The 17,905-nt window shown below is 37.8% G+C and overlaps 1 protein-coding gene and 1 long non-coding RNA gene across 2 annotated transcripts; one reads left to right on the plus strand and one right to left on the minus strand.

Annotated features, from left to right (window-relative positions):
• Window positions 1-164: 164 nt before the first annotated feature.
• On the minus strand, window positions 165-11,623 carry LOC107583122 (synaptic vesicle glycoprotein 2B-like). The gene is made up of 13 exons (XM_016269232.1): window positions 10,932-11,623; window positions 6,249-6,429; window positions 5,680-5,831; window positions 4,844-4,977; window positions 4,253-4,342; window positions 3,998-4,111; window positions 3,830-3,918; window positions 3,422-3,586; window positions 3,183-3,316; window positions 2,912-3,112; window positions 2,612-2,771; window positions 1,381-2,072; window positions 165-771 (listed from the first exon to the last, which is right to left on the minus strand). Exons 1-12 carry the CDS (start codon window positions 11,389-11,391, stop codon window positions 1,889-1,891), a joined length of 2,064 nt encoding a protein of 687 aa, XP_016124718.1. The 5' UTR covers window positions 11,392-11,623; the 3' UTR covers window positions 165-771; window positions 1,381-1,888.
• Window positions 11,624-13,258: 1,635 nt separating this feature from the next.
• LOC107583123 (uncharacterized) lies at window positions 13,259-15,305 on the plus strand. Its single transcript, XR_001609013.1, has 4 exons — window positions 13,259-13,286; window positions 13,365-13,487; window positions 14,080-14,204; window positions 14,988-15,305. It is a non-coding gene; the product is annotated as an uncharacterized lncRNA (long non-coding RNA).
• Window positions 15,306-17,905: the final 2,600 nt, after the last annotated feature.

Genomic DNA, 17,905 nt, shown 5'->3' on the forward strand with positions numbered 1-17,905 from the left:
ATGTCATTATTTACTAACCTTCATGTTATTCCAAACCTGTAAGGCTTTATTGCTTCACAAAATAATGTTTTTTAGGACATACAATGGAAGTCAAAGGGGTCCAAAAACAATATTGTATAGACATTCTTCAAAATATCATCTTTTGTGTTAGGAAAGTCATGCAGGTTTCGAACGACATGAGGGTGAGTAAATCATACCAGAGATTTCAATTTTTCGTGTACCGTTCCCTTAAGAGGCCTATAACCAGCTCATGAAAACTAAAATGATACAGGTTACCAAATGACTAGTATGGTCTAATCAGTTTTATTCGCAGTGAGACATACATTACATCATCCAGACAACACATTGAGAAAAGCCACAACATTACTTGGTAAATTACACACATGCAACTCAGTCAACAGCATGTACAGATATGTGGCTCTGTGAAGCTCAACTCCAAAGTGACCAAACCGTCCGACTTTTTCAGGATTCACAGAATGCAAAATAATTAAATAAGAGGGTGATAGAGAAAGAGAGTGAGAGAGCACAAAGAAAGAAGGAAAAGGTAAGGTAAAGTGAGGTGAGCTTTGTAAGGTGCTCCGCCAGATTGAGCAATTTACAGGTAATAAAGCAAAAAATAGAAAACGGAGGAAGCACACGTAACGGTTTCTGGAGTGACGCAACAAACACAAGCACACATTCTGCACCGAGCATCCGAACGCACAGCGACACATTGAGATCAGTCTCTTGACATATAGTAGGACACTTGCAAACACCAAGACAAAAATACACCTTTTATCAGAGGAGGTTACATCATAAGCAAAGGCAGAGGGTGAGACGATAGCAAATTACAAGCTATAAGATAAAAAGAAAATCTTCAACAGTACCTGAATTTTCTGACCAAGAAATGGCACAGGATTGAAACTTCCATGACTCTGATTACCCCATCCAAGCAAATCTGGGACAAATTGTATTTTTCACTGGAGGTTTTTCTCTGTAATACTCACTGTAGATTTTTCTGAAACTATATAACTAGTGCAGATATTTTTTGGGGCTCCAAATGACCCAACAGGCCTTTAACTTACTGTATATGACATATCAGGCATATCTATGCAGACTAGGGGTAGCTCCATCATTTGGTCCTTCTAGTTTTTGAATATTAGAGTTTAATATCATATATTATGAGTTTAAAAGTATTTTTTTCCCTTGAATAAGCCCAATTTTACACATGCCAGCAGTTGTTATCTCCACACTAATAGTTAAAAACAACGGCTTGGACCAAACCTTCAGCTTCAAATTTTCACAGCAAGACCTTCTCTCTGGTCTCAGGCAGTTTCAGGGCCAACACTCCGCCAGCAACCAGAGCAACGAAGGACAGCAGAATGGGGATGACTTTGGTACCTTTTATCAGAGGAGGTTACATCATAAGCAAAGGCAGAGGGTGAGACGATAGCAAATTACAAGCTATAAGATAAAAAGAAAATCTTCAACAGTACCTGAATTTTCTGACCAAGAAATGGCACAGGATTGAAACTTCCATGACTCTGATTACCCCATCCAAGCAAATCTGGGACAAATTGTATTTTTCACTGGAGGTTTTTCTCTGTAATACTCACTGTAGATTTTTCTGAAACTATATAACTAGTGCAGATATTTTTTGGGGCTCCAAATGACCCAACAGGCCTTTAACTTACTGTATATGACATATCAGGCATATCTATGCAGACTAGGGGTAGCTCCATCATTTGGTCCTTCTAGTTTTTGAATATTAGAGTTTAATATCATATATTATGAGTTTAAAAGTATTTTTTTCCCTTGAATAAGCCCAATTTTACACATGCCAGCAGTTGTTATCTCCACACTAATAGTTAAAAACAACGGCTTGGACCAAACCTTCAGCTTCAAATTTTCACAGCAAGACCTTCTCTCTGGTCTCAGGCAGTTTCAGGGCCAACACTCCGCCAGCAACCAGAGCAACGAAGGACAGCAGAATGGGGATGACTTTGGTAATGCCTACGAATGAGGCAAAGATTGAGCTTCCCAATATAGCCGCAAACTTACAAATGGCATTTAAGACTCCAAATGCTGTGGCTCTGTAAGAGAAGTTGAGACCAGGCAGTGAAAAGACAGTATGTGTTTTTACATGTACTGTACAAGTTCAGTTGTGCTAAAGCAATTTGTATGAAGCCCGTTTTTTTTTTTTTTTTTTTTGTGAAATCAGACTGATAATATGATTGCAACTCAGCTTCGTTTAGCATGTATGTTAACAATTGGCCTGGACATAGTATCTATGCTCCGAAAGCAACATGCAATTACACACCAGTGTTGTTATTAACTAAAACTATTGACTTGAAATAAATCGTATATATACTGTATATAACAGAAAAACACAAACTTAAAAAAAAAATTATTAAATTGACAAATGTTGCCTTGGGAACTAAGCTGAACTAAGCTGAAGTACTAAAATTACTTAAACTTAAAAATGAAAATATAAAAAAATAATAAAAATACAAAAGAACACATCAAATTACTAAAAACTTATATTAAAATGTAATATAAAATATAAAAAAAGCTAATTAAAAAATGAAAAAATGTAAAATAAAAAATTCTTAAAATGGTATATTAGTTATACCTTTTCGAAGTTGGGTAGAGTTCCACGGTGATGACTTGAATGCCATTCCACGCTGCTACGCTAACGCCGCAAAACAGACACTGCCAGGCTATGATGGCTGCCTGACTAAAGCTCAAGAAAAGAAAAAAGGTGCAGCCAGCAGAAATAAGCATCGAACCCCCTGCAGAGAGAAGAAAATGTTTTTCACAGGCTCTTCTTAGTTAGAAACAAGCCACTTAGATTGGAAGCTACTAGATCTAAAAAATAAAGATAGCATCTCTGAAAAAGTTTTGCAGCCATCTAGGTAGCAGTTCAACTCACCTATAATCTTGATTCGTCCAATCTTGTCCATGAAGAGTGCTGAGATAATATTTCCAGGCAGCACAGCTAAGCTGCCTAAGAAGCTGACCAAGTAGATGAGGACATCGTTCTCCTCCTCATTGTCTAAATGGCATCCCTTCTTGTTGTGCAGGAAAGTGACATTCTCTAATGTACAGTCAATGAACTTTTCCTCATATAAGTCTGTGGAAATAAAGAAACCATGAGGCCTGGTGCACTAAAACAACTCTGGATTGTGGGTAAGATCTCTTACCTGTGTCATAAAACACAGTACTGCGGATGGTGCAGTTCTCAAAGATGGTGTCTGTGGATCGGATGTCCTCGAAGTAGCAGTCCACAAATAAAGAGTCTTCAAACTTCACAGACTTCATCTCAATGTTGATGAACCTGCATGAAAGCACACAGCACACGTTGAGATACTACTATAGCCTGACAATTAAGAGAAGAATTTGTGGATAATGGATGTCGCAGATGGCGTTTTTGTCAGCGTACTTGTCATTGATGTATTCTCCCTCTTTATGGACTTGGTTCTCCAAAGAGAAGTTGAAATGAAATTGCTCCACCTTCTCCCGATTAAATACTTTGACCTTGGATTCATACTCCTCGTGCTGGAGGTGTTTGATCATGTCAGGAAACCACACCGATAGCCCGTAAAAACTGAAATATACCACAAGAAAGAGAAGCAATGAAATGTTTAGTTTAGTAGTGTGAAAACTCCACCAGTGGGGCCAGTTTGGAGGTGGAACTATCTGTTTTTCCAACCAATGTGTTGCAATTCCATTTGCTGACACTAGAGGCACTAAAGTTACACACTTTAACTAAAGAAGAGTTTAATAAAATAGTCAATGCACCAGTGTTTCAGGACACAAGAATAATTAGTAATTAGCAAAAGGGGTTTACCTAAATGCCATTGTGAACCATATGATGGCCATTAGCAGAGTAGCGAGTCTTAGATCAGGACCGAAGAGGGACAAAACATTTTTCATGACCTGCACACAAAAACAGCTTATATTAATATTAAGTATTGAAGAACATAAAGTCAACTGAACTGTGAGCTTTATGGTGTACCAGCTTGGTCAGTGTCAAAGTTCGAACCACCCATCTCTGGAAAGCAGTTCCAGTTGCAGTCTGAATCTCAATAAACTCATCTTCCTGTGTCTTTGGAGTCTTGATTTGAGTTACCTGGATAAAATGATTCATTATCCATGAGGCATTATGATAAAAAAAAAAATCTTCACCACATTACATGATGTAGACCTAAGACAACATTTATTACATATTACTCCAAACATCAAATCAGCTCCTGAAAAACATTAAACTTACAGTAAACACTCTCTCAGGTTCTCCTTTGGCTCTCCAGTTGGTGTCATGAACCTGTTTCAGGATCATCCAGGCCTCATCATGTTTAGCATTCTGGAAGAGATGGATATTGTTTTCTCATAGCTGTGTGAATATTACTCATAATGGCTTGATTTGTGAGGTACATACACTACTGATAAACAGTTTGGGGTCTGTATGATTTATTTTTATTTTTTAAATAATTTAATACTTTTATTCAGCAAAAATGCATTAAATTAATCAAAAGTGACATTAAAGACATTTATAACGTTACAAAAATGTATTTCAAATGAAAGCTTTTGAATGAATATTTGTGTGTGCTGTGTAGTTTTATGCTTATTAGAGTATCACTTGGTTAACAACATGCTGACGTCAAACTCAATTTTGAATTGTTTGGCATAAGTTTTAGGTGGCAATCAGATTTGTGTGGCGCAAGTTGTTGTCTATGAAGAACCTTATGAGGTACCACAACATGTTATGATGCTATCTTAGAAAGCAGCTGTTTGTGTAGGCAGTAGGCAGCAAGTCAGCTCACTAGGTGTTGGAACAGCGCTATTGTATATTTCAGATATGTACCTCCAGTAGGAAGCGTGGGCTCTCAGGCATGAACATTAGCCCAAGAAAAGCTGCTATAGCTGGGAGAGCACAGACCAGAACAAACACTCTCCAGCTGTGGAACTGGAACTCTGTGCCCATACTGAAACCCCAGCCTAAAAATATTGCAAAACACAATCAACATGTAAAAACAAGGGGAAAAAGGAGCTTTATCCATATACCACTCTACATATTCAAGGTATATGCATGTACCATATCGAGGGATGATGCCCCAGGCGGTGAAGGAAGCGTAGATGCCCCCCATCATCCAAAACATGCAGAGCCAGCTGAGATGTTCTCCTCTTTTATCCATCTGCAGGAACTCAGAGAAGTACGCATACACTATTGGAACGGAGCCCCCAATCCTGCAAGACAACACATGGCCGCAGTTCTCTTACAACGCAGTTATTCCTATCTGCAAACTTTCATTACCTCGTTCTTGTCCACAAAACCTGTAAATGGCCATGAGAGCATATTGACGAGATCTTTAATGTCATGATGTAGTCTTAAGGGTATTATAGTTTGAAAATATGACCAGAGGCAGCTAGATTGAGAGTTCCCCATGAATCAGTCCTGTAATTACCACCCAGCATTGCAAGGTATGGGCTCTCAGGCATGAACATTAGCCCAAGAAAAGCTGCTATAGCTGGGAGAGCACAGACCAGAACAAACACTCTCCAGCTGTGGAACTGGAACTCTGTGCCCATACTGAAACCCCAGCCTAAAAATATTGCAAAACACAATCAACATGTAAAAACAAGGGGAAAAAGGAGCTTTATCCATATACCACTCTACATATTCAAGGTATATGCATGTACCATATCGAGGGATGATGCCCCAGGCGGTGAAGGAAGCGTAGATGCCCCCCATCATCCAAAACATGCAGAGCCAGCTGAGATGTTCTCCTCTTTTATCCATCTGCAGGAACTCAGAGAAGTACGCATACACTATTGGAACGGAGCCCCCAATCCTGCAAGACAACACATGGCCGCAGTTCTCTTACAACGCAGTTATTCCTATCTGCAAACTTTCATTACCTCGTTCTTGTCCACAAAACCTGTAAATGGCCACGAGAGCATATTGACGAGATCTTTAATGTCATGATGTAGTCTTAAGGGTATTATAGCTTGAAAATATGACCAGAGGCAGCTAGATTGAGAGTTCCCCATGAATCAGTCCTGTAATTACCACCCAGCATTGCAAGGTTTAAATTAGAAGTTGAGGCGAGGGAGAAGGGCTTAAGCCTGGACATGCTTGATTTACAGAAGGGCTCAACCTCTAATGGAAAACAATGACTTATTGTCATGCAATTTTATGGCTTCTGAGGTGGAGGGCAGATTTTGCTTTGATATACCACTCCTACTCTTTCTACTTTTCTCCAGCTTACCCAATTCCAGAGAACAGCCTGAAAAACAGGAAGAAGCCGTATCCCTGTGCGAATGAGGAGAAGAAGGCAGAGATGCAGTTCATGGCCAGGACGATAATCAGACATTTCCGTCGACCGACTTTATCAGCCAGGCCACCCCAAATAAATGCGCCGAACATCATTCCCAGGAAAACGATCAAACCTGTAGAAGAAAAGATAAACCACGTGAGACAGACTGACATACAGTAGTTATATTTACATAATATTTAAATTTTATAATATATAAAATCAAAAAATATATATATTATAAAACATTTTAAGTACACATATTTTACCTCTCCTCTATTTTACAGTGCCTCTAGGGGGCATTCTCTCCCTCTTTGTTAGTATGCATCAAGTTTCTCATCACCCCAAAATAAATTTACTGTGCAGTGTTTACTTTCAATCACTCTTCTCTAATGAGATTCAATAGAGTCTACATGTGTTTTTAAATGACATTGAAATATGTAAGATCAGAACTCAAGCAACCACAATCAATTTAAGCTAATGTAGTCTCGGAAATGGAGGGAAAGGAACGTCAAATCAGCAGTCACAAGGTTAAGTGATTGCAATAGAAGATTTTGCAGTCCTGGTCAGTCTTAATGAGTGCGAGTGGGTGTTCAGAAACTATAGCAGGACTCACAGGTGTGCAATTTGGCTGACGTAACACGTTTAGTGAATGTACCTGTCAGTGGGGTGCTCACTTACGAGAGCAGTGAAAGAGTTGGCATTCAATTTGAACCTTTGTGCAAATGTTGTACAATGACAGTGGAAGCATGTTATTATTATGCCAGTAGATTTACTGTTTTTTTGAAGGGCAAGATTATTACCATTATACGGTTTAATTGTAATCATGATTTAACATTAAAGCTATTTTTTAGCTCAAACGTTAGCAAATGGCTCTAGGGTTAACTTCCCAGGGAAACGCATGATCTTTTCACATAAGTTGCTTTGGATAAAAGTGTTCACCAAATGAACAAACATTACAGTTATACTTCAGACTTATTACATCCAGAAATCACAGAATCCCTGTCATTGTTAAGATCTGCAAGATTTTGAACAAATACCGGACTCATATTTTTTTTATTAAATATTTAATATTGTTAAATATTTAACAATTAAATATCAATGTTATATTGATAATATAAATATTAAGCATTTATTAAATTAAATCATTTAATATAAATATTTTATCTAATTCTATTATGCTTTCGGACAACATTAAGAGTAATGTAGTACTCTCAGTTGCTTTTAACTCATTTTATCAAACCAATTCTGCATAATTCTGCAGATTTACCCCTTAAAACTATAGTGTTGCACAGGCATGAAGCATGAAGGCCTGGCGTAGAGTACAGATGGTCATGTGGTGAAGGGAGTTTGGTGTAAGACTAGTGTGAGAGTGACAGCGCCGTCCTCTATGAGCAGATCAACATATGGAGCTGAGTTGCCATTATGCCCTACCGCTCAGCATGAGGATCCTCCCAGCATCCCATTGGTCAGCCTTAATCCACCGAGTCACGCAGTCGTGACAATGTTTCAGAGCCAAAATGAGGGCCCAAGAAATTACACATTTATTTACCTTTTTTAATTCAATATTTGAGACAATTTGAATGACTAGATAATTAGTCAAATAATAATAATACAAATTCTACTACTTGATTAGTAAGGTCAGTTAGTCCTGGAAACATTCTTGTAAATATCTTAAAATTCGACCCCTATAAACCGCTTTAGTTTATCGATTCAGCCACAGACATTCAGAACTATGTCTTTGGCTGTTATGTCATGATTTGCACTGTTTTTATGAGTGTTGTATTTTTAAGATGACAAATTACAAATAGTCCAAATTTAAAAAAAATATATGTGAATACCCGCCTAAAAACATTTACACTTTAAAAAACAGGTTACACTTTATTTCGATAGTCCACTTTAGACATTCTATTAACTATAAGTAACTTTGTAACTACATGTCAACTACATGTCAACTAATTCTCATTAATTTGCAGCTACATGTCTACTAACTCTCAGAGTAGACTTAGGGTAGGTTTAGGGTTAGTAGAATAAGTTGACAAAGTGTTAGCAGATATTAAGCAGACAGTCTACTAATACTCTACTAACTGCTAGTTGACATGTAGTTGCAAAGTTACTTACTGTTAGTAGAATGTCTAAAGTGGACTATCGAAATAAAGTGTTACCAAAAAACATATTGAGATAAGAAACCTCAAACCAGCCGAATTATTCTGGAATAAAAGTATGTACACATTAGTGAATTTTCGGCAAAACCTTAATCTTGTCTATCAAGAGAATATTGTCTATCAACAGTGTAGTGATGTATGAAACTCAGCTTACACAGAAGTCACTTTCAAACAAAGCAGCTTTCTGTTGGCAATCATGGCAAATTCACACGACTAACTGAACCTGATGCGAAATCTGTGTGGGGTAATCATTTGCCCTCATTGCCAAATTCCCAATCGCATATATTCCTATTGAAATGACTGGATTTCGCCAGTGAAAATTCGCCAAACAACAGTAAATATGACCACACTTTAATAGTCAGTTGACAAGCAACCCAACAAGAAATCTGGTGCAGTGTTGAGCCAAACATGAAGAAAACTACAAAGACCTGTAAAAGTGGCTGACCCATCTACAAGACGCCATGCATGCTCCGTTCTAGACCTGCAAGAAGCTAAAATGTCTCTGTAAAGATGGCATATTAGAACCAACCCCAATTTGAATGTGAAAAACATGAAAAAGTGAGTGATGAATATAACCTGATGGTGACTGCAGGGGGAGGTGGGCACACGATTATGTATCAGAGCAAGGTCAGGAGAGAAGCTATCGATCTGTCGGGCTACTGCTGACACAGTTGTTCTCCACGACGGGTGTGCAGGATGGAAAGTGCTTGCTCATTCTGGCTCCCTGAGGCTCACATACAGTCTTTACTCTCATACACGCTACTTCTGCACACACATCAATATCACTTATCCAGACTGGGTAAGGTTGTGCACTGTCACTGCTGGTGCCTTGAAAAATTCAATCCGATAGACAGATTTCTAGATTGCCTTTATTATTACAAGGTATGCTAAGTCTTTAAATGTGGCTGTTGTAACTAATAAATTAAGGAGCAGATTAATCAAAAAACATCAATGGATTATCAGGCATGTCTTGACTAATGTATCTCTGAAGTGAGATCAAACTAGTAATACATCTTAATTCAGGTCCTGCGTTACAGATGTATTTCAAGTTCAAATCAAATCAAAAATAAATAAATAATTTTTCCACTAGTACTACAAAGTGCCTGTCTCAACTATAGGAACAATACATTTGGGGCACATTAAACACAACTACCCCTTTCTACAATGTCTATGCTTGTTTGGTCTTGCTTAATTGTTTGTCTTAGGCTTTAGTCTGTCCGAACACGAGTCAGTTCCCCCCACTGCTTTACTAAGCAAGAGTAGATTGATGTAAAACCGAGCCAGCCACATGAATCTCAACCGTCGAGTGCCCCATTAGCTAATTTGAGAACATTCAGAATTGATGGTCTCCTTAAGTACCAGCTAGCTAAAACTGACTGCATACCATCATTCAGGTCTGTCTCAATTCACAAAATCACTAGGATTAATTACACTAAAACTTTTGCAGTCAGCATGTGCATATGGAACAGCATCCAGGACTCCATAGCCAGCTAAATTTAATTCATGCTGTTTTGCTTGGTTGCTTTTTTGTTATAAAAAAGGATTCAGGAAAAAGGATATCAGCACATGACCTACATCCATAAAAATCAATATACACCAAGAAAATCCTCCATACATCGTCTCAGATTGTTCATGTTAAGTCTGTGTTCATTTTAAAATAAGATTAACAATGAATATGTACATAATGGAATACTAGCTAGCACAATGCTAACTACATACTACATACAATAGGGTGACCATACGTGCCATTTTCCCAGGACGCGTCCTGGCCAGGATTTCTATATTGCCTAAAATATCTAGGTTTTGGCTTTGTTTGCGTGTGCAGACCGATCGTCTGATCGTTTGATGTATGACATCAAAATACCTCGAGAGCATTTTGAAAGCATAATGAACCGTCTGTATGGTATTTTGATTTCATACACTGCCCGGTCTGCACACGCAAACAAAGCCAAAACCTAGATATTTTAGGCAATATAGAAATCCTGGCCAGGACGCGTCCTGGGAAAATGGCACGTATGGTCACCCTAACATACAACTACTGCATAGTGTACATTGTATACGGCCTGCTTTGTTTCAAAATGACTTGAAACAGTACACATTATGCAGCGCTAAATATTTCTAACAGTAGAAAACTAAATTTTTTGGCACATTGATTACCATTTGTATAACCACAGTTTTACTACAAATACCATGGTTAAACTATGGTTAGTGTAGCAAAACCATGGTTAATTTGTGGTTACCATGGTTTAACTATAGTAAGTTTTTTGCTTTTATTTGTAGTAAAACCATGGTTAATTTTCATAAAGGTTAGCACTGGAAATGTAGGATTGAGTGCAATGCATCATGGGAAACCAGTACATATAGCCTAAGTGCAGTATACTTCCCATTTTGGCCAATTTAGTGGATCATTCAGGTGTTTATTGCAGAAATACTATGGTAGTATGCTATTCTGAACACTAAAACGGTGACTTACCCAGCATTCCCTTCTCAGCGTGGGACAAACACATGTCTTTCTCTGCACTGGGTAGCACCAAGGCCACTACAAAGCACTCCACGCTGTCTGCCATTAGCGCCAGACCCAACACCACAAACAGGGTCCACTGGAACTTCCCATGTCCACAGTCCTCCATGATGTCCTCGTATTGTTCAGCAAGCTCCTCCTGATCTGACACGCCATCCGCCATGGTCCTCGCTTTTGCTCTCGCTGCCCTCCGGGCAGCCTTGACCTCATCCGGGTGGGGGATGCCCTGGTACTCCCCTTCATACATTTGATCTTCTTCATCGTGTCCCTCGGTGACATCACTGGCGGCATCTTCCTCCTGTGGAGGGTAGTCAGTCTGATAACCGTAGCCATCCTGTCCTCCCTGTCCATATGTCCCATAGCTGTCTCCATCTCCTTGGTGGTAAATGTTGTTGTGGTAGGGGTCCGCCATGGTTTCAGAGATGTTCTTACCTACACTGCACGTCGGAGCCTATATAGGCATAATCCGTAGCTGTGTTGGTTTGTGCCGCTGTACTTTTGATCTGCTTGAGTGTTTACAGCTAAAGAAATCTCATCAAGGCTCCAATCAAATGGGTCCCTTGAGTTTGACTGTAAGGATGGAGGTTGGTTAGTTCTAATCACCTTTGATTTTCAGAGCTCTCATTGGGCCACATGCTGAGCCTGCAAATGGAAATCAAAACTGAATCAGTTACACTGAACCTTGTTTAAATGCTTCAACATCAAGCATATAAATGAAGGATACATTTGACTTCGGTATACTCATGACACTGGTCTAAAAAACAGACCGCTTAATCAGGCTTTATGAAGCCAAGGACATTGTGGGTGAGTTAATGTCAAAACTGTTATTTACCACACTGGTATGAAAATATATGATTTGGGTTACGAAACGATACTTTGAGAAGCACCCAGGCTTTCTTATCAACCGCTTTGTAAATTGGTCCCTAATTTAAGATGAATAGCACCTATCAAAGAGCTCTGTCGCATTACAGCTGCTGGTTTCACAACTGGTTCTACTGGTTCGAATTTGATGAGATTTTATTTTACAGAAATAAATAATTAAAAAAATTGTAATTTAAATAGAAATGTTGCTTGGGTGTATTGGCAGTAAAAATAAATACAATAAATTAATTAAAAAAATACGTTTGTATGTATGTATGTATGTATTTATTTATTTATTTATTTATTTATTCCTTCCAGATAAAGGACTGTATTGACTGCAAAAAATAAATATGTATCAACTGCAGATGCTATCGACTGATGGATGGATGGATGATAGATAGATAGATAGATAGATAGATAGATAGATAGATAGATAGATAGATAGATAGATAGATAGATAGATAGATAGATAGATAGATAGATAGATAGATGAATAAATACATAAATAATGGAAAAAGGGATGATTTGTTGTGCTTTTAAGCATATTTTACTGAACTGACGTCCTGCTTGTAATGTTACTAGACACTAAATATCAATATTTCTATCAAATAACAAACTGACAGTTATATAGTATTTATTGTATTGTTGTGAGATGTTTTATTGTATGCATATTTATTTATTATTTTGTTTTCCAGCATCATTGGCTATGGCAATAGATAAATAAATAAGCATACGATTAAACATATTAAACAGTCATTAAATTAAAAAGTCATTAAAGTGTGTTAAAACAGGCAGGCAACTATATCTGTAAGTACAATAAATGAAACATGCATTCCATAAACAAAATCAGCCCTTTTTTCTTGTAAAGGATGTCATAGCATGCCGTATTGATGTTCCTTCCTTTGGTTCACACTTTTAAATAGGCTTTGTAAAGCTGTAACCAAATGAGCTCACAAATGAAACCCAGGCCTGTCACAAGACACAGAGACCTCTTCTCATTTATTATCAGTCTCACTCCTCACAATTCTCGCTATCTTTCTGCCTCAAGGAAGGTTTTACGCAATAATTTATTCCCAAGGCTTATTCCCACCAGTCCAAATATTCACATCACCAGCAGACAGACACACTGTGAATTACAATGTAGAAGAGTACTCTACCCCATCATGCATACAGTATGTTAATACTGTCCATCCTATCTGTTATTACCTATAAGACCTGTGGACTCATTATAGGAAATGGTGCTAGCTGAGACACTCATGAATTAGGTGTGCGGGTAATTAGGTTAGTTTAACAAGAACCCTAATTTAAATTTATTTGGTTGGAGCGAGAGGGCACAAGTGGGATCATCCTTTGAATTGCTAATTTTAATAATCGTATAATGAATGGCGAGATCACATGAGCCTGTTCCATATTAATTAGTGCTGATGAAGAAGACGTGAAGATGATGTATGTATAGTCAGACTCATTCATTCACTGATTTGTTTAAATTAATTATTTTTATGGGATTTTTATGGCTTTAATTAGACAGAACAGCAGAGAGGAGAAAGTGAGCGGGAAAGTAATTGGAAACATTGCCAGGAGGCACATGTGTGCTAATCAAGGTGATCTGCAATAACAGGAGAGAGCTAGCCATTAATGTTCCCATTCGTGAGTCTTAAAACCTTCACTAACTATCCTGTGCTGTGATGTAAAAAGTCCATTTTATGTTTATAAGTGTGGTCACAAGCAAAAAATCTACTGTTATTTAATGAATTAGTTCCTGATACAAAAAAGCTTTGTGTTGTATGTTGTGCTAACTGTGTAAACTGTGTTTTAAATGATCTGTCACACATATTATTAAAAATAAGCTATAAATTGTTACATTAAACATTGTTTGTTTGGTTAGCCAACTAGCTTTACTTTCCACTAGGCTATTAAACTGCAACACATAGGCTAGCTGATTAGCAAGCCATCTAAGCATGCCACTAGCCTATTAGGCTGCAAGTTAGCATGTCAATTTAAACATTTTTGGTTTGGTTAGTTGTAACTTTGCATACCACTATTCTATTAACCTGTAAAGCATGCGACTAGCTGAGTAGCAAGCCATCTAAGCATGCAGCTAGCCTAGTAGTCTGCAAGTTAGCATGCTGCTTGCTGATAGCCTACGAGATTAGTTACCAGTGCCACAAAAGGATAACTGGAAATGCTATTTTGATGATCTATGAGGAGATATTGTGAAATGTCATATGTTTTTGAATAGGCATTACACATGCCTACATCTTGGAGATAGGATCTTACAACAGCATCTAGCAACAGGTGCTAACTGGACCCTGCTAAGCAGCCACATCTTGGTGTTTACCTCTGCACAACGGCTCTAACATGCAGGTAGGCATTTTATTATTGCTGAATTCATGCATTTTGCAGCGCAAATCTGACAAATTGCAACACATTAACACCTGCTAGGTTAAGGAGAGATTAAATTCATCATGATGGGAGATACACAACCTGTTGAAAAAAACAGCATATGCTGGTTAGGTATGTTTTGACGCTGGGATGCTGGTTTAAACTGGCCCTTTGCTGGTTTATGTTGGTCCTTTGCTGGTTTAAACTGGTCCTTTACTGGTTTAAGCTGGTCCTTTGCTGGTTTATGCTGGTCCTTTGCTGGTTTATGCTGGTCATGTGCTGGCAAAGGACCAGCATAAACCAGCAAAAGGATCAGCATAAACCAGCAAAGGACCAGCTTAAACCAGCATCCCAGCGTCAAAACATACCTAACCAGCATATGCTGTTTTTTTCAACAGGGCAAACAAAGGTTTAAGAGTAAAACACATTCAGTCTGTGTGAATATTCTTCAGGGTCATCAACAATACAGAGAATATGATTTCCCTCAGGAATTGATCCAAACAAGGTCTATTAGAAAACTGTAGTTGGGGAGAAATCAATCTGCAATCATTTGAGGCAGCGTACTCCTCTCCAAATTCTCATGTCTTGTTAAACATTACTTCCCATCTGTGCATTATATGAGAGGAGCAATTCTGGCACAGCGCTGTGCAAAACTGCTAGAGCTCATTAAATGGCTTTTTATTCAAGATTGATTCACTTTGGTTTTCCCAAAGTTTTTGGTTTTGGTGTCCTGTGTGGACAACAATGAATTTGTTTATTGTCCAGAAGAGGACTGCACTGAAGTAAATGTGCAATTTGGCATTTTCTCAGCTCGCCAGCATCTGCGACTAAGTGGCTCATTCCCTGTTGACTAAGACAAGTGAAGGTCAGAGTTTCCAGATGGGCTTTTCTCAAAAAGAATCAGTTGCAAGTTCATCTGATACCTTTTCCATCAAGCCTGCAGGAGACATTTGGCTCTTTTGCAAACTGATACAAGAGAACATTTCTAGCTGTACTTTCTGAGCAGTAGTTACTATGACAATGGCGATAGTTTCTATGACAATCAAGCGGACTTGAGTGTTAAGGCAATGACTGTTTTGTTATTCAGGCTAAATATAATGTTTAAAAAAGCATACTTGAAGAAACTTGTAATCAATTCTTGTTTGCATTGCATGAACACATTACTTTAAACCTACGGCGAGATCACTGACATCTATAATTTTGCAATAATCTGTAAAATAGCAAATACCTGTATGTCTAAGCCCCCAGTCAGTAAATTCTTACACTGAATTTAAATAAGAAAAAAATTTCACATTTTGTATCTAATTTTCACAAATACAGTAAAACATCTACCAGGTATTCATTTAAAAAGGTAATAATTAAATCCATCCAATTAAAGGAAAAAACCAACAAACAAACAAATAAATAAATAAAATTGGACAACAATGAATTTGTTTATTGTCCAGAAGAGGACTGCACTGAAGTAAATGTGCAATTTGGCATTTTCTCAGCTCGCCAGCATCTGCGACTAAGTGGCTCATTCCCTGTTGACTAAGACAAGTGAAGGTCAGAGTTTCCAGATGGGCTTTTCTCAAAAAGAATCAGTTGCAAGTTCATCTGATACCTTTTCCATCAAGCCTGCAGGAGACATTTGGCTCTTTTGCAAACTGATACAAGAGAACATTTCTAGCTGTACTTTCTGAGCAGTAGTTACTATGACAATGGCGATAGTTTCTATGACAATCAAGCGGACTTGAGTGTTAAGGCAATGACTGTTTTGTTATTCAGGCTAAATATAATGTTTAAAAAAGCATACTTGAAGAAACTTGTAATCAATTCTTGTTTGCATTGCATGAACACATTACTTTAAACCTACGGCGAGATCACTGACATCTATAATTTTGCAATAATCTGTAAAATAGCAAATACCTGTATGTCTAAGCCCCCAGTCAGTAAATTCTTACACTGAATTTAAATAAGAAAAAAATTTCACATTTTGTGTCTAATTTTCACAAATACAGTAAAACATCTACCAGGTATTCATTTAAAAAGGTAATAATTAAATCCATCCAATTAAAGGAAAAAAACCAACCAACAAACAAATAAATAAATAAAATAAATTGTATTTAGTTTAATTTAATAAAACATAAATAAAATAAAATAAATTGTATTTAATTGAATTTAATATGTGTGAACTATTTCTTTAAGCGTGAAGTGTGTCAATCTCTGCACCAGGGCCGCGTTATCCTAATGGGCAACATGGGCTGCAGCCCAGGGCCCTGAACACTAGGGGGCCCCCGAGTCAATTCTCTTTTGCATTTTATATAGGGTTGCCAACCGTTCCAATATTACGGAATCGTCCTGTATTTAAGGCATCAGTTTGTCCCGTATTTGCAGGCATATGCCATATGACCACCTAGACCATACAAATAACAAATCAATTATTCTTTTTCCAAAGCATTGTTTGGATTGCGAACGTAGCACTGCAAGTTTGCTTTGTTAGATCAGTTTGGTCGAATGCAAAGATGTGATTATTGATCGTAACTTAAGCACAGCATCCAGCTAGAAAACATACTATCTACCTTTTACTATTTGCAATAGTTGTACTGAGGCTATGGAATATCCTTCCTTTACAAAGCTTCAAATTCTGTCTGAGTTTAGAACTAAATTGAAATCTTATTTACATGAGGGACAAATACCTGAGGGAAGATGTCTTTCACTATTGTAAGTTAATGTTGTTAAATAGAGAAACAAAATTATAAATTTTTAAAATGTCTATAACTTCTAGTGCATTATAAGAAGAGCAGGAAGAAGTCCTTTTAGTGGTGAGTTATATTTAATTTTATATGCTGGGCTGTTGTTGATTTGTAAGATTATTATTCGATAATATTGTTTAATTTACAGTATGTACATATTTTTTTGCCTCCTATGGGACTATGCACTCTAAAAAAATGCTGGGTTAAATATAACCCAGCGCTGGGTCAAAAAGGGACAAACCCAGCTATTGGGTTGTTTTGACCCAGAGGTTGGGATGTTTTGAACCCAGCGCTGGGTTATATTTAACCCAGCATTTTTTAGAGTGTGACGTGCGCATTGAGTTTGATTTTATTTCACGAGTATACCGTGCGCGTCTTTATACAGTGTTTGATCGCATCTTTGATTTTGATTGGTGTGTAATGTTAGTGGGGCCCCCAAATCTGTGTTAGCCCAGGGCCCCGCAAAGGCTTAACACGGCACTGCTCTGCACTCATGAATTTTTTGAAGTTGCTGATTATTAGAGTAAGTTTTACAAGAAAATACTATTTCAGTCTTTCTACTTAAAATTTCATGTTTAATTCAATGTGTTACTTGCTGTTTCTTTGTATTAAAGGTGAAATTTAGTTGCAATTTCTGAGTGAAATTGTTTTTATACCATTCAATTTTAATTTGCTACAAGTGGCCTCAAAATAACTGTAAATATACTTACTACATATAGAAAGATTGCAGCTACTAACTCAAAAATAGCATTGCAATTCGTGCCATCTCAGGTGAATGATGTGTGTATAGCAAAAGAGCTGATTTGTGCATGGCAGGGCCTTGAAAGCCTTCCCTGAGAGAGAACACACTGCAGCAAGAAGACAGCCATGGTACAAGATGCTTCAAGTGCACCGCACCGCACCCACGTCAAGCCAAATATACAACACATGCGTCAAACCATAGAAGCC

The sequence above is a fragment of the Sinocyclocheilus grahami genome, unplaced genomic scaffold, assembly GCF_001515645.1.
Source record: "Sinocyclocheilus grahami isolate Dianchi unplaced genomic scaffold, SAMN03320097.WGS_v1.1 scaffold50.1, whole genome shotgun sequence".
Taxonomy (NCBI): Eukaryota; Metazoa; Chordata; class Actinopteri; order Cypriniformes; family Cyprinidae; genus Sinocyclocheilus; species Sinocyclocheilus grahami.